The sequence below is a fragment of the Neofelis nebulosa genome, chromosome 8, assembly GCF_028018385.1.
Source record: "Neofelis nebulosa isolate mNeoNeb1 chromosome 8, mNeoNeb1.pri, whole genome shotgun sequence".
Classification (NCBI taxonomy): domain Eukaryota; kingdom Metazoa; phylum Chordata; class Mammalia; order Carnivora; family Felidae; genus Neofelis; species Neofelis nebulosa.
The window spans coordinates 142,676,875-142,704,812 of record NC_080789.1 but is presented as its reverse complement, the minus strand read 5'-3'; the positions used below and the strand labels follow the sequence as shown (position 1 = coordinate 142,704,812).

Here is a 27,938-nt window from a genome sequence, read left to right as displayed (position 1 = left end):
TTGTTGATTGTTTCCTTCGCTGTGCTTTTTATCTTGGTGGGGTCTCAATAGTTCATGTTTGCTTTTGTTCCCTTTGCCTCCAGAGACACGTCTCCTAAGTCGCTCCAATCATTGTCAAAGAGGTTACTGCCTGTGTCTTACTTTAGGATTTTGATGGTTTCCTGTGTCACATTTAGGTCCTTAATGCATTTTGAATTTATTTTTGTGTGTGGTGTAAGAAAGCGGTCCCATTTCGTTCTTCCACATGTGGCTTTCCAGTTTTCCCATCACCACTTGTTGAAGAGACTGTTTTTTTTCCATTGGATATTCTTTCCTGCTTTGTCGAAAACCTGTTGTCCATATAGTTGTGGATTCATTTCTGGGCTTTCTATTCTGTTCCATTGATCTGTGGGTCTGTTTTTGTGCCGTACTGCCTTGATGATTACCGCTTTGTAATACAGCTTGAAGTCTGGAATTGTGATGCCTCCAGTTTTGCTTTTCTTTTCCAAGGTTCCTTTAGCTATTCAGGGTCTTTTGTGGTTCTGTACAAATTTCAGGATTGTTTTTTCTAGCTGTCAAAATGTCAAATGGTATTTTGATAGGGACTGCTTTAAACGTGTAGATTGCTTTGGGTAGTATCAACATTTTAACGGTAGATTTGGTCTTCTAATCCATGAGCGTGGAATGTCTCCATTGTTGCCATCTTCTGTTTCTTTCATCAGTGTTCGATAATTTTCAGAGTATAGGTGTTTCACCTGTTTGGTTGGCTTTGTTCCTAGGTGTCTTATTGGTGGAATTGTAAATGGGACCAATTCCTCAATTGTTCTCTGCTGCTTCGTTATTGGTGTATATAAATGCAACAGGTTTCTATACATTTATGTTGTATCCTGCAGCTTTACTCAATTTATCAGTTCTAGTAGTTTTTTGGTGGAGTCTTTCAGGTTTTCTACTTAGAATATCACGTTGTCTGCGAATAGTGAAAGTTTGACTTCTTCCTTGCCCATTTGTATGCCTTTGTATGCCTTTTATTTCTTTTTGTTGCCTGACTGCTGTGGCTGGGACTTCCAGTACTGTGTTGAATAAAAGTGTTGAGAGTGGACATCTCTGTCTTGTTCCTGATCTCAGCAGAAAAGCTCTCAGTTTTTCTCCATTGAGGATGATGTTAGCTGTAGGTTGTTCACATGTGGTCTTCATGACCATGTTCCCACTACACCTGCTTTGTTGAGGGTTTTTATAATGAATGGATGTTGTACTTTGTCACATGCTTTTTCTGAATCTATTGAAATGATTATTTGATTTTTGTCATTTCTCTATTAGTGTGGTGTATCATATTGATTGATTTATGAATGTAATCACCTTTGCATCCCCAGAATAAATCCCACTGATTGTGGTGAATGATTTTTTTAATTCTTTATTTATTTTTGAGAGAGAGACAGCGAGACAGAGTGTGAGTGGGGGGAGAAACAGAGAGAGAGGGAGACATAGAATCTGAAGCAGGATCCAAGCTCTGAGCTGTCAGCACAGAGCCCGACGTGGGGCTTGAACTCACGAACCACAAGATCATGACCTGCGCTGAAGTTGGACGCTTAACCGACTGAGCCATCCAGGTGCCCCATGAATGATTTTTTTAAATGTTTTGTTGGATGTGGTGGTGGTGGTTTGTTATTTTTATATCCATGCTCATTAGGGATATTGGCCTATAGTTCTCTTCTTTTTATTGTCTTTATCTGGTTTTGATACAGTGCTGGCCTCATAAAGAATAGTATAATCCATTCATATATTGATGAACCCTTGGGCTGCTTCCATATCTTGGTTATTGCAAATAATGCCGCTGTAAACATTGGGGTGCACATATCCCTTTGAATTAGTGTTTTTATATTCTTTGGGTAAATACCCAGTAGTGCAATTGCCTAGAATTGTTGACTAGTTCTATTTTTAATTTTTTGAGGAACCTCCACACTGTTCTCCAGAGTGGCTGCACAAGTTTGCATTCCCATCAACAGTGCAAGAGGGTTCCCCTTTCTCTGCATCCTCACGTACACCCTTTTTTTCTTGTGTTAATTTTTGCCATTCTGACAGGTGTGATGTGATATCTCATTGTGGTTTTGATTTGTATTTCTCTGATGATGAGTGATGTTGAGCGTCTTTTCTTGTGTGTGTTGGCCATCTGGGTGTTTTCTTTGGAAAAACATTTATTTAGTTCCTCTGCCCATATTTTAATTGGATTTTTTTCTTTTTGGTTTTGAGTTGTGAAATTTTTTTTAAATATACTTTGGATATTAATCCCTTATTGTATATGTCTTTTGCAAATATCTTCTCCCATTCGGTAGGTTGCCTTTTTATTTTGTTGATTGTTCCTTTGCAGTGCAGAAATGTTACCCTCTTTGTTACAATTGTTTTCTTTTAAAATCTTTTTTTTTTAATGTTTGTTTATTTTGGGAAGAGAGAGAGTGCCAGTCGGGGAGGTGCAGAGAGAGGGAGACAACAGAATCTGAAGCAGACTCCAGGCTCCCAGCTGTCAGCACAGAGCCTGACGCGGGGCTCAAAGTCACAAACCGCGAGATCATGACCTGAGCTGAAGTCGGCACTTAACCGACGGAGCCACCCAGGCACCCCAATGTTACCCTCTTTGAATGAAAGATCCTATATAGACTTCACAGCAAAACACCCCACAAAAACAAAAAAGTTCCTATTTATACAATAAGTAAAATACATATTAGCATATTAGAGGTTTTGTGTGTATAGTCTTTTTTATTTGAAACACTCACCTGAAAATTTATATAAAAAGTCTTGTTTCCTGATAAAATTTGACCTTTGTTTTTTCATTCATTCCACAAATATTTATTGAGTGTCTACTATGTGCTGTGCAGGGTGTTAGGAGAGATAAAGTGGTGATTGAAGTACTGCTTTTTGCTCATGGGGCTATATATTCTTCAGAATATACATTCTGAAGAAAGAGGCTCAAAAAAGAAACGGACAGAATATGTTTCTTCACAAGACGTGAAAGAATGTTATGAAAGAAAACAAGGACTAAAACAGAATGAGGGAATGTAAGGACTGCTTTTATTGGTAATGGTACTTAAGATGGGTAGACCAGAAAGATCTGTCTGCTGAACTAGCATTTAATGTGCATATGAACCAGAAGGAGGGCGGGAGCCAGGCTGGGAGTGGAGGCCAGACCTCCTGAGGAACTGTCTTCTGCTCCAGGCCCGCCTGGGACCATGGAGACGGTCTGAACAGGAACGTGGCAGGCTCTCCTAGTATTCATTGAGAAATGAAAAATGTAATCTTAAGGAAGAAAATTCAGGACTATCTGTGCACATGAGAGAGAATGCTAATTTACATGGATCTGTTTTATACAGTTTGATGCTCATGTTTTGTGTAGGCTAAAATAGTTGCTTTTCTTTTTTAGCTGGATGAACTACAGCTTTGCAAGAATTGCTTCTATTTGTCAAATGCTCGTCCTGACAATTGGTTCTGCTACCCTTGTGTATGTGAAATTTTGTGATTTTCTGTTTTTTACCTCTTAAGTGTGTGATGTACTATTCTAAGCAAGGTTATTTCCAATTTATTTAAGGATTATAATCCTTCCTAGGTATTTTTCTTTGTATCATAGTGTATACATGGGCTTAGTGAGCATAAAACCTGAAACACAGGGGAAATAACTTGGCATCATTACCCGTTTTTGACTTTAAAATGAGGAACTTCAGAATAAACCCTTAATAGATAATATAGTGAACTTCTGCTCTTCCCGTTTTTTCACAAGAAAGATAAGGCTTCCTGTATGCTTGTGGCTATGTGTGGTCCCCTGGAATGACAGGATTTCAGGAAGGTCCCGACTGGTCTGTGCCTGTGGTCGGGGCTGCGCCCAGCCCTGGGCGTGCGAGGCTGCCTGTGGAGGACACCCCTGTGCTCCTCAGGTGCTCTGGGGTCTCTGTGATTCCCTAAGCCTGGAGCGGGACCTCAGACTTTCACATCTCTCACAGGCTCCCAGGTGCTGGAGTGCACCTTACAATGCAGTGAGGGTGTTGTGTTTGCCACCGTTACTCACGGGGGTCTCGCCTTGGAGACTGGCTCGTCCCTAAGTGCTGCAGGCTGTGTTTTCTGAGAGATGAGGGTCCATATCTCTGCTCTTATGCAGACTGTAAGTTTTTGGTGCTTTACTTGAAGGCAGAATCAATCCGAGAAAAAAAAAGCTCTATGGGTTTAGGAGTTAAAAAAAAGAAGTGTTTTCAAAACACTGCACTATAATTCCTAAGTTCAGTATTAATGACATGTGTGCATTTAATACTTTGAAAATAACATGGTTACATAAAACATTTTATTTCCAGATACCTAATCATGAACTGGTTTGGGCCAAAATGAAAGGTTTTGGTTTCTGGCCAGCCAAGGTCCTACAGAAGGAGGACAACCAGGTTGATGTTCGCTTCTTCGGTCACCACCACCAGAGGTAAGCGCAGTCCTGCGCCCACCAGGGCTGACCTCTGAGTGACCCTGGGGCATCCATCAGATGGTCCTTGGTATTGGGAGGGCAGAAACAGTCTGTAGTTCAGTTTGGAGAAACAAATCACATCACCTTGGTGTTTTGTTGTTGTCGTTGTTGTTTTTGCATTTATTATCCATTGCTCTATTTGGTTAATTGTCTTTTCCTTTTTTCTTGAGAGTTCAATAGATAAGTGCAGGGGAAAAAATTAATAAAAACCAGGAAATCTAGTACCCAGAATAGGAAATTACTAATACTTTGCCATTTTTGCCTTTTGTTTTGTTTTGGCTTTTAAAGTTTTTATTTAGTTCCAGTTAGTTAATATATGGCAGATCAGCATGTAGCCTGATGAGGCAGCTGACGACGATTTTTGGAAATGGTGCTCGTAGTTTGGGCTCCCGACATGGTGTGATGCAGCACAGGCTCGTGCTGGGATTGCGTGGTGAGGCAGGTGTGGAAGGGCTCTAAGAATGTGGCCACTTCGTGGTTTGTGAAGACAGGATGCCGTTTCAGGCACCTTTTCAAAGCTCTGTTAAAAGCCACAGACAAAAATAATCGATGTGGGAGCAGGAGACCATGTCGATCTTGTGATCTAAAGATGTGCATAAGAATTACAGGAAGGGAACTGCCAGACATGGTATCCAGCCTATATTTTGAAGTTCCTGTTGCTAGGGAGATGTGTACAGCCCAGCTTAAAACTTTACATTTTCATGATACAGTATCTGTATCCCTACAGTAAAAAGTTTCTATTACTGTAAATTTATTTTTTTATTAAAAAAATTTTTTTTAATGTTTTTATTTATTTTTGAGGCAGAGGCAGAGCATGAGCGGGGCAGGGGCAGAGAGAGAGAGGGAGACACAGAATCCAAAGCAGGCTCCAGGCTCCGAGCTGTCAGCACAGAGCCCGATGCGGGGCTCGAACTCACGAACCACGAGATCATGACCTGAGCCGAAGTCGGACGCTCAACCGACTGAGCCACCCAGGCGCCCCTGTAAACTTATTTTTGCATAGTTACGTATTTCATACAAAGAATGTGAACTATACCATGAAATTATAGCTGCCTCTTTCATTGTGATATCAAAGCCTTAAAGTATTGTTCTGAGTAACATTGTCACTAATAGCCGTGACTGGACACCAATGAAAGTTCACAGATACTAAAAGTAAAGGGGAAAAATAGCAAGTCAGCTACATGATCTAAAGGCCTTTCCAAGTATTTAAATGTCTGTTGTGCCTGAAGTTGTGAGGGTCTTATGTAACTGTCATCACTGTGAGAAACTATGGAACAAGAGACTTTATTCCTCTCCATAGTGAATTTTTAGTCTTCATTTAATTTAAATAGAAGTTTAGTGGCAAGAAACCTGCGGATAGTCTAAGTTTCCAAAAACGTAGTTCCGTTCCTTCAGAGATAGATGCATCCCTAGCTGATGCTGTCAAGGCAGGAAACATGGGTAATCCCACCATTGACTACAGAATGAATGCTTTGACTGTATGGAGTATGAAGCCGCAGCACATTGTATTGGGTTTGTTACCGCTCCCCATCAGAACAGGGATGGAGGGGTGGGGAGGACCGGACAGGGGTACGGAGGGCGGCCTCCGTAGCAGTGGAGAAGGCCGGTGGGCTCCGCCGTGGCTCGTGCTCTGGCATCTGCTTGTCCTGCTCTGGTCTCAGACACGGTGTTCAGTCTCTCTCAGCCTTGTTTCCTCACTTGTAAAATGAGGGCTTCCGTAGCACATCCTGGAAGAGTTTCTCTGTAAGGGTTAAAGAAATGTTGGTATGTTCCGATCTAAGCATGGTGCCTGGTGTGCAGCAAATACTTAGTAAAAGTCAGCTTATAGTACAAATATCCAAACAGGGAAGAAGTTTCATTAGTTAACCTAGAGAAACCAAGAATTCAGTTACTTTAAAAAAAACACACTACTAGGTCGCAACTTTTTAGCAGATTAAAAATTTTTCATCCATTTTCCGACAGCTTTATAGTATCTACAACCATAAGTGGTATTTTGATAATGTGAGTTAATTTGTCTTATGTCATTCATTATACAATGCAGATAGTATTTTAAAATAATATTTGAGGTAATCTCCTTGGGTCCTTGGCATGTTTGTGATCTGAAGAGAAAATTACAACATAAAATTCCATTTCCAGAGAGTTTTTTTTTTTCTTCCAAACTTATTACTTCCTGGAATCTAAAAAAATCTAAAAAATTCTGGACAGATGGCTCTCTGAGGACTCTAGTTTAGAAAATACAGCTGACCCTTGAACAACAAGAGGATGGGGGTGCCAGCTCCCCCCCAGTCCTAACTCACCTATGACTTTTGACTCCCCCAAAAGCTTAACTGTAGCCTTTCTGATAACGTAAAGTTAACTCCTGCTTTGTATGTTACATGTATTATATGCTGTATTCTTACAGTAAAGGAGGAGAAAATACATTTACAGCCCTGTCCTATGTCAAAACAGTCTGTGTATGAGTGGACCCGTGCAGTTCAAGCCAGTGTTGTTCAAGAGTCAACTTTAACAGGCCTACAGTTTTACTATAAATTCAGAATCTTTTCTTTTCCTTCTCTGGTTACAGTGTGCCTAATAAAATACTTGAACTAAATGAGTGATGAGGACATACCTTATAAGTTACACTGTATCTTACTGGCATATTTGATTTATTAAAAGCAGTCTTTATACAGTTATAATAATGAGTTTTAATTAAGCAATATGTTACCAACCAAGAGGAGATGGCTAATAAAGGCCTAGCAGCAAGTTTTCACTAACACTGTTTTTAGCGTCATAACTGTTTTTAGGTGCACATCTTGGTGGTGTTGAGTGCATTCATACTGTTAGGCAGCATCACCACCAATAAGTGTTCTTTTGCCAGTTCATCCTATCTTCGTACATAGGCAGGAGAAGGAAAATGTATATAAATCAATGGTCTTACACTAGTCCCCACTGTGTGCTCGGCACAGAGTGTGCTGCCCCTCCCCAGGGCTTATGCAAACTGTGACCAGGAAGAAAGGTGGCTGTGACCCCACTCACTGGAAGCGGGGTTTTGCTAGGATTTGCACAGTTGGCCTGCCAGAGGAAAAAGTAGCGGGGCGGTCTGTGTCAACAAGGCTGAATCTCTGCTGCAGGTGGCCAGGGGCCCCGGGAGCCGGCAGGGAGCTGCAGGCAGGAAGGAAGCACACCATTCTGAGCTCATTTGCCATCAGGTTACCGAGCCATTTGATTCCGCGTGTGTTCAGAGCCTTCAGGATTGACAGATGTGCAGACAGAGCCAAATTAGATTCTGCCTCTTTTTATTGGACTTACCCTGAATTGTAGGGTGTCTTTGTAGATCGGATTGCCAGAGATAACCAGAGAACCTCTTTAAAAGTGGCATCTGATCCCCTGCAGTCATGGAGGGGATTATAGGAGAATGGGAACGTGTGTGTGAACCACACTGACACTTAATTACGTCTCATGTTAAGAGCAGCCTGAATCAGTTTTCTTGTATCCAAGGGATAAACAGATTATTTAAGGAGAAAAAAAAATACCAACAGGTCACAAATTAGTTCCAGGTAGTCAGCACTGTTTAGTGACAGAAATGTGTCTCAAAAACAGTTTTTCAAAAGTGTACTTTACTTTGGTAGGGGGCCTAATGAAGCACTGAGGTCAGATGAGACACTGTGGATGTAATATTTACAGATCCTTACGTGGCAGGTCACGGCTCCAGCTGTCAGCGTATTTAATCTGGAAAGCCTGTGGCCTCACGTGCACAAGCAAGTTCCAAGTCTGCACTTGTGGTTTGTGTGTGTGCGCACCGTGCTTCCCTCGACCCTTTGGAATAGTCATGAGGCCGGTGTTTGTGACACTCCGTCCCTGCTGGCCGGAGTGGGGGGCAGGGGGAGCTGACCCAGCACACATTTAAACAGGAGACAGACAAGAATCAGTCTCTCAGTGCTTGTATGCTGTTTCTCACTTGTCCTGGCTGCTCCAGAGAGCGTCTCCCTAACTGTGGCTCGTGCACCTTGCCGTTTTTGGCCTTGTTTGTGACATTCCCTCTGCCAGTAGCTCCTCTTATGGGGCCTGGTATACATCGTCCTTGTCCTTCAGGCCCGGCCGCAGCTGTCTTCCTCTCAGGAGCACCCTGTCCCTTCACAGCTGTGGCAAACCCAAAGAGACTTCATTGCAGAGGCTGTGTGGGTGCAGGTGCCATCCTAGAACTAGGATGCTTGCACCCGGGACTCCGGCCCCTAATTCATAGCTCTTACCCAGCGCATCTGGGCAGCGTCTCCTCCAGCGGTCCAGTGAGGCCGGAACATGGTAGCGGCCCCGTGCATTATTGGAGGAGCTGCAGTGCCTTCTGCTGGCACACGGTGGAGTCCAGTTGGGTGACTGGTGCCCGGGGAAACTTTCTCGAGAACTAAATCGAGTTTTACATCCAATACTTTTGGGTCAGTAACACACTTAATGCAGAGAACCTTACGCTCCTACCTGAGCACCTGGCTGCTGAACAGTAGATGCTGCGAGTCTGAATGTGATGAAACGTAACATGGGGAGGCAGCGTTTGCCCTCATCTTGTGCACACGTATCTGCAAACACACGTACCTGTAGTCGTGGTCTGCACAGAGCGAGTCTTGAGTAACGGAGTGGCAATGGGAGGAGACGCTGGAAAAAGGACTTAGGAACAGGCTAACTGGGCTGAAGAAGGCCGTGACGGTGCTGAGGGGTTTTGAGGTATTTGAGAGTCGGCCCTGTTCCGAGAACCTGTCCCCTCCTTCCTCCTCCATGTCCCCTCCTTCCTCCTCCATGTGGGTCTTCCCCCCCCCCCCCCGCCGGCCATTGCAGAATCTCCCAAGGCCTACTTTGCGGTGGGGAGAATCTGCTGCCGTTTTGGGAATTTCTAACTGTATCTCTGCTGTTACTTGAAGGGCCTGGATTCCCTCTGAGAACATCCAGGACATCACGGTCAACGTCCACCGGCTGCATGTGAAGCGCAGCATGGGCTGGAAGAAGGCCTGTGACGAGTTGGAGCTGCACCAGCGCTTCCTTCGCGAAGGAAGGTTCTGGAAGTCTAAGAATGAGGACCGAGGAGAGGAGGAGGCAGAGTCCAGCATCTCCTCCACCAGTAACGAGCAGGTGGGTGTCCCCATCAGTCACGGTGAGCGTGAGCGCTGCCAGTGCACGTTCCGATGGTTCTCCTTCCTTTCGTACAAAGGGGTAACGGGCTCTGCCAAAGGTATCAAAACCAGTTCAGGCAGACAGATAAGCAACCTGATCCTGCCTCTCTTCCGTAGGCACATTAGTGCCCACCACCACACCTGTGCGGGAGTTCCGTGGGTGGTGACCACGTGGCCGCAGGTGTGCTAAATGCAAAAGGGGGCGGGTTACTCGCTTCTTCCCTGTGGGCCATGGCCAGTGTCGTCAGCACAGAAGTGTTTCACAGCATCTGGAGTAATGTGCTGTTGTTTTTATGATGCCCACAGCTAAAGGTCACTCAAGAACCAAGAGCAAAGAAAGGACGACGTAATCAGAGTGTGGAACCCAAAAAGGAAGTAAGTGGCCCGCCTTGCAGTGTCCAGGTGGCACTGCAACAGGAAGTATCTCCCAAGTTATGGTCAAGACAGTTGGCTCCAACGTACGGCACTTGTGAAAAGGCACTGCCGTCAGATAACATCAACCAGGTTGGAACCCGTCTTCTATCAGTAGAATAAGCCACACACAAACCAGAAGTCTCCTATCTCAGACCAAGTCTGGCTAAGTGGGAGGGCACTTGGCTGCATTTCCTGCAACTCTGCTGGTTTTCTAGTAGCATGATTAAAAACAAAGCATTTGTCCACTACATCAATTGGGTCAACATTGAAAAACTGGAGGAAACGAGGGTTAAGCTCAGCCTTTTAAAATGATATAGTCTGTTAATGCTCTAAATCCAAGGATTAACCTTAGCACAATTCCAAATACTTAGTGAGAAGTGGTTTAGAATTTTAGGATATCTGTTAATGATCTAGTCCAAAGAAGTGAGTCTAAACTGATAATGGTTTAAGTTTTAAATGATATTTTTGCATAGGCTACCTGAAAAGCAAAGACCATAGTATTATATGCAATGACATTATAAATGAAGATCCTATTTAGAATTACCGTCTCTATTAATTGAATGGAAGTTTTGAGGGTTTAATTGTGGTAAAATCTGCATAACAGAATTTCCCATCTTAATTCCAGGTTTCTTAACCGTAGTTTATTACGTGGCTATTTATGTGTATCGCTATGTTTTTATCCTAACAGAGCTTGTTCTTGAACTGGCGGACTGGTGGCTTTGTTTCACATCTGAGCACTGTCCTTATCCTTTAGGAACCAGAGCCTGAAACTGAAGCCGTGAGTTCCAGCCAGGAAATCCCCACGATGCCTCAGCCAATCGAAAAGGTTTCTGTGTCCACTCAGACCAAGAAGTTAAGTGCCTCTTCACCAAGAATGCTGCACCGAAGCACACAGACCACCGGTGATGGAGTGTGTCAAAGCATGTGCCACGACAAATACACTAAGATTTTCAATGACTTTAAAGACCGAATGAAGTCTGACCACAAGCGAGAAACAGAAAGAGTTGTACGAGAAGCTCTGGAAAAGGTAAAGCCCCCCTCCCCACCCCACCCCCCGCCAACGAGGACCCTGAGTGTGATGAGAGTTTTCCCTTGGTGGGTTATTAGCAGCTTTCACATGGGCATCCGCCAGTCTGCTCCTTTGTAAAGCCAGGAACATAATAAGACACCTTTGATAACATTTCAGTTAATAGTAATAACTTGTGTTTCTTCATCGAAGGCGTTGGGAGCTCTTGATGGGTTGGAGGGAAGAGGGGTATCCTCGAAGTAGACGCAGTGTTAGGGTTCTCTTCAGGGTGATGGTCCGTGTGAGCTGAGGGCAGACTATTACGGGCTGACCTTTTCATTTCAGCTCCGTTCCGAAATGGAAGAGGAGAAACGACAAGCTGTAAATAAAGCTGTAGCCAATATGCAGGGTGAGATGGACAGAAAATGTAAGCAAGTAAAGGAAAAGTGTAAAGAAGAATTTGTAGAAGAAATCAAGAAGCTAGCAACACAGCACAAACAACTGATTTCTCAGACCAAGAAGAAGCAGTGGGTAAGTATCCGTGTTTTTCTGAAAATGTACCACCCATTGTACTGTAGATGTGATGAAAATCCGTTCAGGAAGACATATGTGGAATGTGCAAAGTTCATACCTGAAGTAAGATCAAATGTGAAATTACCAGCTTTAATTAATTTTAAAATTTTTATTGAAAAGTCCTCTCATCTGTGAAGCCACATGACGAGTATTGCTCAGGATTATTTTGTTAAATTGGGATTGTGAAGTGTCAGTACAAATTCAGCACCTCTAGTTCACGTGACATGTCCGCTGTGCGGGGAACGTATGTGGATAGGCTGGCCGGCTCTTCCGTCTGCCTGTAACTCCTGGTAGCCAACCTCTTGGTCGTGAGACTATAAATGTCAGCATCCCAACAGCAAGTTAAAAATTTTCACATTTTGCTGCCCAACGTTTATCCATTAGACTCTTTTCAGTCGGTTTACGTTTTGATCGTAACAGCTCACTGGTCTGTAACTCCACTTAGAATCTGACGAATTGTCCCCTTTCACAGTGTCCTGTTTGTCACTCTCGTCTTCCCCTAGAACAGGAGCTCTGGGCGCATGTGTCCACCCATCTCAGCTAACTGGTGGTGGAAACGTTTTACTCCCAAAAACTCATCACTTGTTTTTAAAATTTTTTTTAATGTTTATTTATATCTCAGAGACAGAGTGCAAGTGGGGGAGGGGCAGAGAGAGCGGGAGACGCAGAATCCAAAGCAGGCCCCAGGCTCCAATGGGTTTGAACCCACACACTAAGATCATGACCTGAGCCGAAGTCAGACGCTCAGCCGAGTGAGCCACCCACGCGCACCTAGCTTGTTCTTTTTAATAAGTAACTATAAGAAGTTTTGTGATTCTTCATTTGATCCAGACTACATTTTTTAAAATATAATTTATTGTCAAGTTGGCTAACATATAGTGTATACAGTGTGTTCTTGGTTTGGGGGGTAGAGTCCCATCTCTTACATACAATACCCAGTGCTCATCCCACCATTTTCTGAAGAAGGTCTTTACATTACAGTAAATGTTTCCTCAGAAAAGTAAACATTATAAATACTCTGATAAAGAAAAAGGGGAACTTCACATACAATGCAGGAGAATCTGTAAAGATGACCTGATAGGAAAAGCAGATGAATGAGATAAATATCACTAGATGGGAATGAAGGTGTGCTCAAAATAATGACCAGCACGAAGCCCCAACACCACATCCATGATTCTATCTTCATGCAAAGACTAGAGAAAGCTAGAAAGTGGGCAGTAGATATATGGGAAGAACCCCCATAAGTTTACTAAAGGATCAAAATGGGAGAGGAGGCTGGAGTAGGGAATGAGGACACTGCTTTTTCTACTATGTTCCAGCTGTGAACGAGCAGAAGCTGTGCTGTTAGACCTGCTGTTTATCTAAGTCCACACGGAAATAATGCTATGCAGTATTTCCTTTCTCAGGGATGAATGGTGCTCTGCTGTGTGTACATACATACTGCATCTTCTCTGTTCACCCATTCGTGGATGGACACTTAGTGAATGCGGGGCTATGGGTATCTTTTCAGTATCTGGATTTCATTTCCTTTGGACACATACCCATACGTGGGATTTGCTGGATCAAAGAGTAGTTTTGTTTTTTTATTGGTTGAGGAGCCTCCACACTGTTCTCCAAAGCACCTGCAACACTTTGCATTCCCACCAGCAGTGCACGAGGGTTCCCCTTTCTCTGCATCCTCGCCAACACCTATTGATTCCTGAGTTAATTTTAGCCACTCTGACAGGTGTGAGGTGGCATCTCATCGTGGTTTTTATTTGCATTTCCCAGATGATGAGAGACAGGGACCTGCATAGATCTTTAGAATTTTTTTAAATTAGGTGATTGGTTTTTTTCCATTGAGTTGTAGGAGTAGTTTATTTGGGGCCTGAACCACATATGTCAGATACAGGATTTGCAAATATTTTCTCCCATTCCATAGGCTGCCGTTTCATTTTATTATTTCCTGTGCTGTGCAGCAGCTTTTTAGTTAGATGTGTCCGCTTGTTTAGTTTTACTTTTGTTGCCTGTGCTTTTGGTGTCAGATCCAAAAAAAATCATCGCCAAGACTGATGTCAAGGAGCTTTATTGCCTGTTTTCTTCTAGGAGGTTTATGGCCTCAGGTCTTACATTCAAGTCTTTAATCCATTTTGAGTTAACTTCAGTGTTTGAGCAACGAAAGTGAATCTAGTTTCATTCTGCTGCACGTGGCTGTCCAGTTTTCTGCCTTTCATTGACGAGACTGCCTTCTTCTGTTGTTCTCTTCCACCCCTTTGTTGTAAACTCATCAAGCGGACAGTGCAGGTTTATTTCTGGGCTCTCTGCTCCACTGAGCTGTGCATCTGTTTTCATATCAACACCAGATTGCTCTCATTTATACCCATTTTTTAAATGAGGAATTTTATGAGCTTATGAGATTATGAACAGAGTGACTAAAGAAACACTCTGCTTGTCTTGTCTGGTAGATGGGTAAATACAATTAAATCTCACATTACAAAATAATAGAACATTGCCGGACAGAAAGTATGTAGGTATGCCAAAGTATTTCAGGTGCCAGAAAATGGATGTTAAGATGAGATACTAACAACAGAATGTAGCACGGATAGTACACTCTTGGAATACACCCACAAAGAAAGGGAGAGATCAAGAATGAAGGAGTGCACGCCTAAAGAAATGTCAGGGTACTTGAGAGAAAGGATGGCACTGCTTAAGACACGATTTAAAGGTGGGGAAATGAAGAAAGAAGTTAAAACACCTGGTCGAGACTCACATGAGTAATTAGCACATGCCCAGGATTTAAACTCAGATGGGATTCATTTCAGCTGTTTCCAAAATTAAAACATGCTGTCCATGCTTTTCTAATAGTAACTTTACTGAAATTGCAGTAAGGATCACAGGAGACATCTCAAAAGATTGATTTTGATAAAAAAGTACAGCGTATGCAAGGAGGAAGAACGAGGGTAGACCCTGAGGTACCACAATGTAGACTGCTCCGCCTGGTCCCATCGCTGGGACTCATCTACCTTTATAGGTCATTCTGTCTGTATGGACCACCTCCAGGTGCCGACACCAAGTGCACCCTTCTCTTCCTCGCCAGTACTGGTTCATCCTCACTGTGTGTCTGGGGTCTCACTTTTCTGTTGCCAACTCAGCTTGAAACTGTAGTGTTTATGTTCCCCGAGTCCAAACAGCCCAAACTAGATGAATTCTTCACCTTTGTGTAGACCAGTTTTTCACCCTCAGTTCTGTTCACATTTGGGCCAAGAATTTCTTGTACACAGGCTGCCCTGTGTACCGTAGGTGTTCAGCAGCATCCCCAGTGTCCACCAGGAGTACCTGTTCTCCCCACCCAGGTTGTGACAATCAAAATGTCTCCAGATGTTCCCCAATAAGATGAAGGCTGAGAACTGAGCACTAGTTTCGGGTCAAAAGTGACCTTGATAATAGCATATCCAGTGGAGAGATACAAGTGAAAGAGTGCCTTCGGACTAAGAAAGGAAAGAGAATAATTGGAAGTAGGAAGTTTGGCAATTCTTGCAAGGAGTTTGTGAAGGGGAGCAGAAAAACGGGGGGGTAGATTGAAAGAGATGTGAGATGGAGTATTTTTTAACTGTGCTTAAACACACATAACAGTGAAGACGGTAAATTTTAAGTGTACACTTCAGTGGTATTAAATATACTCCTGTCGTACAACTATTACCACAACTTTTTTACCTTGTAAAGCGGAAACACTTTACCTGCTAAATAACTGACGCCCTGCTCCTGGTAACCACCATTCTGTTTTGTCTTCACGACTGCGACCGTTCTAAGTATCTCTTATAAGTGTGAGCAAATATATTTGTCCTTTTATAACTGGCTATTTCACTTAGCATTATGCCCTTAAGATTCATCCCTGTTGTGGCACAAGGAAGGTATCTTTTCTTTTTCGGGGTAAATAATGTGACACTGTGCATATGCACTGCACTCAGCTGTGTGTGTACTTGTCGATGGACGCTGGGGTTGCGTCCATGTGTTTGCTGTTGTGAATAATGCTGCTATGGACATGGGTGGACACATCGTTTTGAGACCTTGCTTTCAGTTGTTTTGGGTATGTAGCCAAAGTGGGGCTGTGGAATCTTATGGTAATTCTGTTTTTAAGTTTTTGAGGAAATACTCTACTGCTTTCCACAGCAGCCATACTATTTTACACTCTTACCAACAGTGCACACATGGGGTTTCAAATTCTCTCCAAGATAGTAGCCATTCTGACAGGTGCGAGGCAGTATCTGATTGTGGCTTTGATTTACATTTCCCTGATGATCAGTGACATTCAACATCTTTTCATGCTTATTGGTCATTCTTGTATCTTTGGAGACCTGTCTCTTCAACTTCTTTGCCCATTTTTGAATCAGGTTGGTTGGTAGTTTCACAGGTTCTGTATCTCTTGTGGATAGTAATTGCTCACCAGATCCATGATTCACAAATATTTTCTTTCAGTCTGGGAGTTGCCTTTCTACTCTGTAGACCGTGTCTCCTGTCGTACAAAACTTTAGAATTTTTATGAAGTCCACTCTCTTTTTTCTCTTTTGTTGCCTGTGTCCTTGGTCACATCCAAGAAATCATTGCCAAATCCAGTGTTGTGAAGCTTTGTGCTGCATATTCTTCCAAGAGTTTTACTGTCTGGGGCCCTTACATTTAGGTCTCTGACCGATTTCGAGTTAATTTCTGTATGTGCTGTTAGGGAGGTGCCCAGCCGCCTCCTTTGTGTGTGGAGATGCAGTTTTCCCAGCTGTGTTGGTTGAAAAGACCGGGTTCCCCATTGAGAGGTCTTGGCCCCCTTGTCAGAAACCCTTTCACTGTATATGTGAGGGTCTCTTTCTGGGCTCTCTCTTCGATTGCATTAGTCTGTATGTCTGGTTATGCCAATGCCACGTGGTTTGCCTACTCTAGCTTCGTGTAGTAGGTTTGAGATGAGGAAGTGTGAGTCCTCCAGTTCCTCCTTAGTTTTAGATTATCTGGGTTATTTAGGGTCCACTGAGATTGCACGTGTTATTTCAGGATGGGTTTTCTATATCAGAAAAAAATGTCAACGGGATTTTGATAGGAATTGCACCGAATCTGTAGATTGCTTTGGGTAATACGGACATTTTAACAATATATGAATTCTTCCAGTCCACAAACATGGGATGTGTTTCCACTTACGTCTTTACTGTCTTTCAGCAGTGTTTGGCAGTCTTCATCGTGCAAGCTTTTCTCCTCCTTGGTTAAGTCTGTTCCTATTTTAGTTGTCTTTGATTTGAAACAGAATTTTTTTCACGCTTTCCTTTTGAGATTGCTCATTGTTCCTGTTAGAAATGCAGCTGATTTTAGGACCTTCCATCCGCCTCCTTTGCTGAATTCATTTGTTCTCATAGCTTTGATGTGGAGTCTTATGCATAGAAAACTCTAAAGATGGAGCCATATACAAACCAGGTAAGTTTAGTTCTTTTCAAGTAGGGGTGTCTCTCTTGTTTGCCTGATGCTGTGGCTATACTTCCTGTAGTTGAATACAGGTGGTTAAAAGTGGGTGCCTTCTTGCCTTATTCCCGACTTTAGAGGAAAACTTTCAGTCTTACTGACTCTGATGTTTGCTGTGGGTTTTTCATATTGTGGCAGTTTCCTTCTATTCCTCTTCTGCTGAGTGATTTTTATCATGAAACAGTATGTTGCATTTTTGTCTGATGCTTTTTCTACATTAGCTGAGATGATCATGTGTTTTTTTTTTCCTCATTATGTTGATGTAGCATATTACACTGATCGATTTGGTGGTGTATAATCCTTCTATTCTCCTGAATTCCATTTGCTAATATTTTGTTGAGGATTCTATCCCAGTGTCCATAAGCCATGTTGATCTATAGATTTTGTTTCTTGTAGTGTGTCTGTCTGCCTTTGATATCTGGGTTATGCTGCATTCATAGCATGAATTTAGGGAAGTGTTTCTGGGGTGTCTGGGTGGCTCAGTCAGTTGAGCATCTGACTTCAGCTCAGGTCATGATCTCGCAGTTCTTGAGATCGAGTCCTGCGTCAGGCTCTGTGCTGACAGCTCAGAGCCTGGTGCCTGCTTTGGATTCTGTTTCTCCCTCTCTCTGCCCCTCCCCTGTTCATGCTTGCTCTCAAAAATAAATAAACATTAAAAAAAAATTTTTTTTAATAATAAAGGAAGTGTTTCTGCCTCTTTGCAGTTTTTGGAAAAGTTTGGGAAGAATTGCTATTAATTCTTGTTTAACTATGTGCTAGTATTTAGCATCACCAGCAAATCCAGTGCTTTTTTTTTTTTGAGATTTTTTAATTGATAATTCAGTCTGCTTAAATTTGAGTTAGTCTTAGTAGGTTTTGTGCTTCCGGGAGTTTTTCCATTTTATCCAGGTTATTCAGTTTTCTGATGTGGAATAGTTAATGGTACTCTTAGAATCCTTCATATTTCTGTAGAATCCACAGTAAGATTTCTGATCTTAGGAATCTGAGTTCTCTCTCTTCTTAGTCCATCTAGCTAAAGATTGTCCATTTTGTCAATGTTTTCAAAGAACCATCTTTGGATTTCATTGATTTTTGTCTGTTTTTCTGCTCTAATTTATCTCTGCTAAAGTCTTTATTATCACTTCACCTTGTAGGACTTCACCTGAGTATTTCTTGCAGGGCAGGTCACAAGTTCCCTCAGCTTTTGTGTATCTGGGAATGTTAAAATTTATCCTTCGCTTTTACAAGGACAGTTTTTCTGAATATAGGATTCTGCATTGACAGTATTCTCTTTTAGCATTTGGAATATATCAGTCTTCTGGCCTCCTGGTCTGGTAAGAAATCCGGTGGTGATATACTGATGATCCTTTGACATGTGACAGTTTGTTTCTTTGTACTGCTTTCATGATTCTCTTTTAACTTGGGCTTTTGAAAATTTGGAGAAAATGTGTCTTGATGTGTGTCTCATTGAGGTCATCTGACTTGGAATTTGTTGGTTTCTTGGATATTTACGTTCATATCTTTTATCGGATTGGCAAGTTTTCAGCCATTATGTCTTCACATTCTCTCTCTGCGTTCCTATCTCCTCCTGGACTCCCATAAGGAGTATCTTGGTGCATTGGATGGTGTTCCCCAAGGTCTTTCAGGTTCTGCTCATTCTTCTTCTGTCTTGTTAATTTTCCGTTGTCCTGTCTTCACTCAGATCTGTCTTTGAATTCCTCTAGAGAATCAGTGTTTTGCTTTAAAGGACTTTTCAGTTCTGGATTTTCTTTCTCATTTCTTTATTTTAGAGCATGAGCGGGGGAGACAGGCAGGGGTGGGGGATGGGGCGAGTCTTAAGCAGGCTCCATGCTCAGCACGGAGCCTGACACGGGGCACAATCTCACAGGATCCCAGGGTTAAACCCTGTTAACTTTAACTCTCTCCACATTTCTCTTTAACACTTGTCCTAAAGATACTCAAAGAATTAGATAACATCTCTGCCATTAAGGGCCTTTTCAGGGACAGCCTTTTTCTCAGTACGCCTTTGTTATTTTTGTTATGGTTGGACACTGGAAGCTAATAACGTGGTAACTCTAGAACTCCTTTCTCCCCTCTTCAGCTTCGCTGATTTTTATTGTAGGCTTTGTGCTGAGGATCAGTTTGAGGCATAAACTTAAGGACTTTTTGGGTCTTTTCTGAGTGTTTCCTTGGACATGCACTCTTATGTGCAGTTAGTTTTACATATACACTGTTGCCACCATGCAGCTGGTGGTAGGGGGCAGCGGCTAAAGTGCTAAGAGCTGAAATTGACTAAAATTAACCAGAAGTTACTGTCCACAACTTACCCTGGGAGTAGCCAGCCTTCAACAGACTCCATAGTTGCAAAATAGTTCCTGAAGACTGATTCTACCAATGCAGTTGTCCACATGGGGAGAGATTCCTGGTGCTTCCTGCCCTGCCATCTTTCCAGAATCCTCTCTATTTAGGTTTGTATGCTAATGGGAATGAGCAGTAGAGGTGAGAGGTTTATGTGCCAGGTAAGCTCACATTTGCTGCTGACTAAATGCTGCAGCTTCCATTGCCCTGTTGTTCCTGCCGTTCAGCTTGGTGCATAAAGCATACTTGATGTTCTTGGTGATACGGCTGAAGGTTGAGCCACAAATATCTTTAAAAGCAGAGCTTCGCAGGTCTCCAGTGTTAACCGCTCTCCAGTTTAAACACGGCCCTGATTTCTCGTCTGCAGTGCTACAACTGTGAGGAGGAGGCCATGTACCACTGCTGCTGGAACACGTCCTACTGCTCCATCAAGTGCCAGCAGGAGCACTGGCACGCCGAGCACAAGCGCACCTGTCGCCGGAAAAGATGAAGGCGGGTCTCGCGGAGCACCAGCGACGAGTACTCTTCTCAGACAAAGCGGTTTTTGTTTCCAAGAAGCCAAAATTGTTTAGAATTTGCTTCCCATTTTGCACCAGCCTTTAAACACTTTTCGTGAAGAAATTTTGCACAGTAGTTTAAATCTTTTGTTAATGCTCCTCCGGAGTTTTTCAGGGGGTAAAAGTAACATCAGTGGAGGGTATTATTTTAAATAAATTTTAATTGAGAATTTGTTGCATTTTCAGCAAATTTTAAAACATTTTTAGGTTTTACAGAGATTTTAACCTTTAAACAACAGATCTTTAAAAAACAACAGGTGAATACAAGTGAGTTTAACAAAGAAACATTTAAAATAGATCTGAATGTAAGAACTACAGAACTGTTTCAGAAATAAAACATACTACCTTGATGTGAAATTTATTTCTTAACCTTGTTGAGCTGGTTTTGTTCAGCTTAATTTACTGTTTAAAGGCATTATCTATCTATTGGTTATGCCAGTGGGTATATGATTGAATTTAGGGAACAGGGTTGACACAGCAGGTGCTAGTCCTGCGTATTTTTTCTTAAATATTTCCCAATTGTGTTTTTCATTATTTCTTTTCAATATATAACTTTTATAACAAATTATTAGCTTTGATCTTGTAGTTTAAAATTGCAGGGAACTGGGGTAATCTTTTACTGAGCTGGATCTTAGAGAAAATGAATATTTAAAATTTAAAGTTTGCACATTTCATCTTTGTCCTAACATGAGTGCTTGTAACAAGATAAACAAAAAATAAAAAGCCAAAAACTACCTTTCTCCATCCATGAAATTATAGATGAGGCATACAAATTTCTTTAATGCTTCCCTTCCCTCCCCAAATATCATCTGATTGCCTATTATCTGGTGTCACCTCGTATATTGTAAATTAATACTGAAAGGAAAGAAAGCACTTAAGTTTCACAGAGGCCGTTATGTTTGTAGTAATGGGTCATTGCCTACTAATGAACTCCATCACTGTACACAGAATGAAGAATAATGCATGTTAATTTTCTTGTATTAAAGATGCCGTGATTTGTAAAAAGTCTGTATTTTGCGGAATGTCTGGATTAAGAAGCATTACCAATAGGAATGGATCGATAGTTGAATAATGATTTTTTTATACATAGATATATAAAATACAGCCAGGAAAATGTTAAATTACTTTTTTTTAAAAAAAAAAAAATCTCGCCATTTATGTTTTTCAAAGACTGATCTTAGACCAAGTCAAATTCCCATCTATCATTTAGTTATTTTTTAAGGTTAGAGAAATAATTTGTAAATATTTATTTAGACCTTTGATATTTATTAAAGCAATTACACACCATGGAAGTGAAAGAATCAGGAGGAAAACCTTTTAAAAAGTTTTCTCCAGGTTTGTCAGGGTCACTCTAAAGATGAAAATGTAACTAAGTCTTCTGTGAAAGAATTCTCCATCCAGTCCTGATGCTGTTGAGGTGGTGACACAAGCTAACGCAGGCTGCTGCACCTGAATTAGGCAGTGACTGGGCATCTTGTTCCCTCCCTGTCACTGTGATGCGTCCGCATCGCCACGGTGCCGGTGCCGTGGTCTGAGTGAGATCGTAACCGAGAACACTTACCTTCTCTGATTGTTTTTCAAGTTTTAAAACTTCGATCCACCCCTATGAGAGCAAGTATTGTGGAAATATTTTTGGTGTAAAATCATTCCAGAGTATGTACTATTTACCTGATAGCTGCATGAAAGTAAGATTCGTGTTACTTTGGCTTTTTTGTCTCCGTTGACACGGTTGCAACATTTCCAAGTTACTACAGTGTGAAAACTGTGTGTTTAAAAAAAAAAAAAAACAAAATTAAAAAAAAGAGATTGTGGCCTGGTTTTGTAAAAGTTTTAGGTAAAATTACAACTGATTGTTTTAGGAATCACTATTAAAATTTTTTCTGCAAATCATAAAGCTATATCAAGGTGTTGAGCTTGGCCACTATGCACATTGTAATTACTCATTGTGGCTGTCCAGTTCTATGATGCATTCTGGCATTTTGTAAGCTGCTCTGACTAGCAATATATAGATTCATTTAATGTGTTAACATTGGTTAATAAATGTATTTAAAAAAACTGGCTTTAATACATTGTTGATCTCACCCATTCCCCTATACCGAAGCAGACATGGCCATCTGACATGGTAACCCTGTACTATGGGTTATCCCCTGGTGACTTCAAGTTTCTGTGGACAGTGTCTTAAACATTCACTTACACATTTGAGTTTACTTTTATCAGTCCACAAAAAGACTGAAAATACTTGGACCAGTTCTTGAAACTTTTAGGTCTCATACAAAGCCCATTTTCTTACTTTTTATGCTATAGGCTGAGCGTTCACCACATCTTGCTTCAAACCCACCTGTGATGCCTGTGTCCATGCAGGTCGGTGTCACCCTCCTGACCAGACCGTGATGCAGAGTGTGGCTCGGCCCTTGTCTGTGCCTTCAGCACCTAATTCAGTGGTTCTCAGACTTCTGACGTGAGGATCACAAGAGAGCTCATCAGGACATTGCTGGGCCCCAGCACCTGCACTGCTCACAACTTCCCAGGTGTCAGTGATGGGGTCATCCTTTCTTGAAAATATACCTGTGTTCACAAAACAGACTGCGTAAATTTTAGTATTTTACAGATTTCTGGGGCCCATCTACAGGCTCCCCACCCCTGGAGGGATCCAGATCCCTCGGGTTAAGAATCTCAGATCTACGGGATTGGAGAGACAGAAGTCTGACAGGCAGGGAGACAACAGCAGTCCTGTGACTGTGACCTAAATCAGACCGTCTCACAGTCCACGTGCATGCAGATCACCTGGGAATCTAAACTGCAGAGTCTGACCCGGGGTATCTGGGGTCGGTGGAGCAGGTGTGGTGCCACTTTCGTACTTCAAGTGATGTTGATTCTGCTGCCCAGGGATCACAGCTGAAAGGTAGGACATTGAAGGGCACGTAAATTAACAAAACCACTACTGCGCTAAAAACCACAAAATAATGCTGTCAGATGAAAGCCTGTAACGGGCACATAGGTAATTTTAAATTATTTAATAACCATGTTAAAAAAGTAGGTGACATTAGTTATAACAACTTAATCTAATATAGCCAAAATATTTCCGTATTTACTATACCCATTAATGAGATATTTACATGCTTGTTTTGCACTAAGTGTTCAAAACCCAGTTGTGGATTTTAGGCCTTTAGCCATCCCCGTTTGGACTAGCCACATTTCATTCCCTGATGAATGATGACTGATGGCTGATGACTACCCTTAACGGACAGAGCAATCTGAAAGAAGGCCTCTGTCTTCCCGAGGGCGTGCCCCATCACTGCCTTACCTGTGGACAATCTTCACTAAGCGCATGTGTATTAGAAGGCCTACGTGATACCGAGGAGCTGACAAGAAAATCTGTTTTTGCCAGAATTAGAGCTAAGGGTAGGTTCTTGGTTGTTTCAGAGCCTGAGATTGAGAGCTTAGAAATCACCCAGGCAACACATTCTAAAGTGACATTTCAATTAGGCAGCTCTGGGAAGGCATCCTAGAAATCGCTATGGGTCTAAAGGGTGGTTTGAAAACTCTTACCCAATCTAACTTCTTAATCTCACACTGGAGAGAAAGCGGAGGCCCAGAATTGCTCAAAGTCAAGATCCAGGTTCCTAATATCTGCCCCTTGAAGACTGGGTGGCTTAATAAAGTCGTGCAATGATAACAGCCCTACCTTCCAGGAACGGGGCAGGGTATAACCGAAGGTGTAGAATGCTAAGGGAACTCAGATGACACAGTGTAAACGTCATTAATTTAACAAATATTTGATCTACAGCATCCGTGTTAGATGCTGAGTATATAATAATGAGAAAAGACATTTCCTGTTCCCATGTAGTTTCTGATCTAGTGGGGGTATCAAATACATACAACGTTCTACTTATAAACCAGAGTTAGGTGCAATGAAGAAAAAACTACAAGACTGTAGGATACACACACAGCACAAAACGTAGAAGGGGGACGAATTAGGGAAGGCTTAGAAATCTTAGGTGAGGAGTTAGCTAGAGAAGCAGCATTACAGAAGAACCACTATCGATTTGGGGATGCCTCCTTTTTCTCCTTCGTATGTTTACTATGCGCATTACTTTTAAGATCATAAAGTTATAAAAAGTCTTGCTGAAGGGGTCTACAGGGCTTTAAAAAGTTTTTTTTTTTTCCTTCTGCGTGAAGAAAGAGATTTGATGTGGTTACGGACACCAAAGGACAGGAAGAGGGGTGACTGTTAACCACCAGAGGATAACCAAAGGATTAAGTTCACAGTGACTAGAGGAGACAGGGGATGGTACAGGAAGTGAAGATCTGGGAACACGACACCTGAGAGGTTGGTTAATGAACGAGAAAAGAAAAACAGACGAGGTAAGTTAGGTTTAGGACAAGAAGAAGAAAGAACACTAAACTGATGTCAGCATCATGGTGGGTAAGATGTTCGACAAAGAATCAGACCTCTATCTGCCAACCAAAGTGCGCTTATGGCTGCTGTGGGATCTAGCACCATGTGTCCAAGACCCAAGAGAGTCTCATCCACCTGTGCATCCGATAATAGGCAGACACAGCTCCCTCTGAGCGGGAGGAGCAAGTGAAGCCAGTGGGGAGCAAGGATCCTGCCCCAACCCTTCTTGCCACAGTCAGAACAATACCTGGAGAGTGTTGACCCGGGCAGATTCCCCAGAATACAGAGCAACTGCAGACACCCAGGAACCCCAAAAGCACTTTGGTTCCCAGCTTTGCACCTCGCCCCCAACTCCCCCGCAAGGAAAGACAGCATGGGACTAACTGGAGGCTGCAGTGACCTCTGCACAGGTGAGGAAGTACATGGCCAGGGGAGCCTGGCCACCCCAGTGTTGCAGGACTCAGCCGCAGAACCCACAGTCCTCTGTGACTGGCAGGAGGAGGAGAGGAGGACGGAGGCAGAGAATGTCACAGGGCAGTGAGTGGATGCAGTTTCTGACGGCTGCACTCAGCAGGAAGTCCAACCTGTAGCCTCTGGGGGCACCACACATGGGGACCTCTGCACCAGGTCCAGGGTACCCCCAGTGCCCCAGAGAGAAACCCACGCGACTCCCTGCTCTGCAGCCGCTCCTTATGTTCCTGAGCTCAGCAGCCAGAGCAAGCTCTGAGACCAGAAAAGAGCCAGGCTATGGGGCAAGGGAGAAACCACAAGCATCACTCCCACCGGAAAACAGGAGAGCGGTTTCCTTTCAGTAGCCAGTAAGATGAATTGTAAGAACCAAAGACGACATAGAGCTGAAGAATTCTGCCACAAGAGGGAACGAGAAGAGTGGAACAGGTGTACCATCCAAAGTCAGAGATAACCCAGGTAATAACAACACTAACAACCAGAACTTACTGAAGGCAGTCTCCTACTTCAAATGCAAGAGCAGCATTGCAAAAATACAAGGACCATGAAAAAAATCAAGAAAACCATCAAAAGTTAATTCTCCAATAATCAAGCTTAAAAACGTGGAATTTTGTGATCTAGTTAATAAGTCAAAAAATAGCTGTTTTGAGGAAGCTCTAAGTGCTACAAGAAAAACTCAGAAAGACAATTCAGTGAAATGGGAAAAAAAACACAAGTTTAAAATAAGATACTTCCCAAGGAGATAGGAATCACAAAAAAAAAAAAAAAAAAAAAAAAAAGGAACCAAGTAGAAATTGTGGCTTGGAAGAACTCCACAAGTGAAATGAAAATGCAATAGAGCACACCTTCAGTAAAGCAAATGGAAGACAGAGTACCTGACTTATAGGATGGGAATTTTGAAATAACCTGATTAGCGGAGAATACAGAAAACAATGAAAAAGATTGAAGAAAGCCTACGTGCCTATGGGATTCAATAAGAAGAACAAATACTAGGGATGCGTGGGTGGCTCAGTTTGTTGAGCGTCCAACATCTGCTCAGGTCACCATCTCCTGTTTCGTGAGTTCGAGCCCTGCATTGGACTCTGTGCTGACAGCTTGGAGCCTGGAGCCTGCTTCAGATTCTTTCTCCCTCTCTCTCTGCCCCTCCCTGCTCATGCTCTTTCTCTCAAAAATAAATAAACATTTTTTAAAAGAACAAATATTAGAATAATTGGAATTCCAGAAGGAGAAACAAGGGAGGAAGGGGCAGGAAATTTATTTGAAGAAATGATAGCTGAAAACTTCCCAAACCCAGGGAGAGAACTGGACATCCAAGTTCATGAGGCTAATAGATCTCCCTAATATCTCAATGCAAAAAGAACGTTTTTAAGGCACATTAAAATGAAACTATCAAAAATATAACAGAGAAAGAATTATAAAAGCAGCCAGGGGAAAAAAGATAAGCTACAAAGGAACCCTTCTCAGGCTATCAGTGTATATATCTCAGCAGAAACCCTGTGGGCAGGAAGGAGACTGTGTAATGACATATACAAAGTGTTGAAAGAAAAAACTGCCAGCCAAGAATGCTTCAGCTGGCAAAGTTATCCCTCGTGTATGAAGGAGAAGTAAAGACCTTCCTAGACAAACAGAAGCAGGGGGAGTTCATCACTAGACCTGCCTTACAGGAAATGCTGAAAGGCTGAGATGCCTGGGGTGGGCGTCTGACTCTTGATTTCAGTTCAGGTCATGATCCCAGGGTTGTGAGATCGATTGAGGCCTGTGTCAGGCTCCTCGCTGGGTGTGGAGCCTGTAAGAGTCTCCCCCCTCTGCCCCTCACCCACTTGTGTGCATGCTCTCTCCCAATAAAAAATAAAAGAAATGCTGAAAGGATTTCTTCAAGCTGAAGTGAAAAAATACTACTTACGACATAAAAACATATGAAAACATACAGTCAGACTTAGAAAACTGTAATTGTGTAATAGGATGGTATGTTAACCATTGAACTATAGCATAAAGGCCAAAGGGAAAAAAGTATTAAAACTAACTAAAGCTACTATAATTTGTTACTCAATATATAACATAAAAAGAGGTCATGACAAAAAAATTTAAAATGGAGAGTAAAAACATGAAGCTTTTGTATCTAATCAAAGTAGCATCTGCTTAAAGTGGACTGTTTTACCTATGAGACGTCCAATGTGAGGCTCCTGGTAACCACAACGCAAGAACCTAAGTAAACCCACAAAGGTAAAGACAAGGAAACAAGGAATACCACCACAGAAAATCACAAGTTTATAAAGGTCGGCAAAAGCACAGTGAAAAGGAAACAATGGAAGTACAAAACAACCAGAAGATAATTAATAAGACGGCACTGGTAAATTCTTACATGTCAATAGCAGCTCTAAATGTAAAAGGATTGAACTGGCCAATCAGAATGTATAAAGTGGCTGGATGAATTTTTAAAAACAAGACCCAACCCCATGCTTCCTACAAAAGATTCACTTCAGGTCTGAAGACACAAATAGGCTCACAGTGAAGAGACAGAAAAAGATACTCCATACAAGTGCAAACCAAAAGAGAGCAGGGATGGGTATCCTTAGATCATACAAAAGAGACTTTAAGCAAAAAATGGTAAGAGACAATGAAGGTCAATATGTAAAGGAGTAAAGTCATCAGGAAAGTAAAGCAACGGTCAATATGTATGCACCTGATACCACAGTACCTACAAATACTAAAGCAAATAGTAACAGGTCTGAGGAAAACAGACAACACAGTCAAGGTAGGGGGAATTAATACCTCACTTTCAGCAACTGATAGGTCATTCAGACAGAAGATTAACCAGGAAACATTACACTAGAACCATACATTGGACCAAATAGACATTTACAGACACTCTATCCAACAGAAGCAAAATGCACATTCTTCTCAAGTACACATGGAATATTCTCCAGCACAGAACATATGAGCAAGTATTAGCAAATTTAAGAAGACTGAAATCATAACAGGTATCTTTTCCAACCACAATTGTATGACACTAAAAATCAACAAGAAGAAAGCTGAAAAATCTAGAAATACCTGAAAATAACACACTCTGGAACAACCAAAAGGTCAAAGAAGAAATCAA

General features: G+C 42.2%; 1 protein-coding gene and 1 long non-coding RNA gene across 18 annotated transcripts in view; one reads left to right on the top strand and one right to left on the bottom strand.

The window, feature by feature from the left end:
• ZMYND11 (zinc finger MYND-type containing 11) overlaps positions 1-21,908 on the top strand; it is a 134,621-nt gene extending 112,713 nt beyond the window's left edge. For 12 of the 17 annotated variants that reach the window (XM_058682064.1, XM_058682063.1, XM_058682062.1 and 9 more), the window contains 7 exons: positions 3,392-3,469; positions 4,311-4,429; positions 9,361-9,568; positions 9,916-10,113; positions 10,778-11,050; positions 11,375-11,560; positions 19,782-21,908. In XM_058682064.1, coding sequence (XP_058538047.1) covers positions 3,392-3,469; positions 4,311-4,429; positions 9,361-9,568; positions 9,916-10,113; positions 10,778-11,050; positions 11,375-11,560; positions 19,782-19,904 — 1,185 coding nt within the window. In that variant the 3' untranslated portion in view covers positions 19,905-21,908. The remainder of the gene's footprint in view (positions 1-3,391; positions 3,470-4,310; positions 4,430-9,360; positions 9,569-9,915; positions 10,114-10,777; positions 11,051-11,374; positions 11,561-19,781) is intronic. The other 5 variants (XM_058682076.1, XM_058682075.1, XM_058682071.1 and 2 more) reach the window with 1 other exon arrangement.
• Positions 5,740-27,938, bottom strand: part of LOC131483696 (uncharacterized) — a 40,988-nt gene continuing 18,789 nt past the window's right edge. Inside the window, exons 3-5 of the long non-coding RNA XR_009247884.1 lie at positions 22,756-22,866; positions 22,310-22,536; positions 5,740-6,212 (exon numbers count right to left, since the gene is read on the bottom strand). This is a non-coding gene — a long non-coding RNA (uncharacterized LOC131483696). The remainder of the gene's footprint in view (positions 6,213-22,309; positions 22,537-22,755; positions 22,867-27,938) is intronic.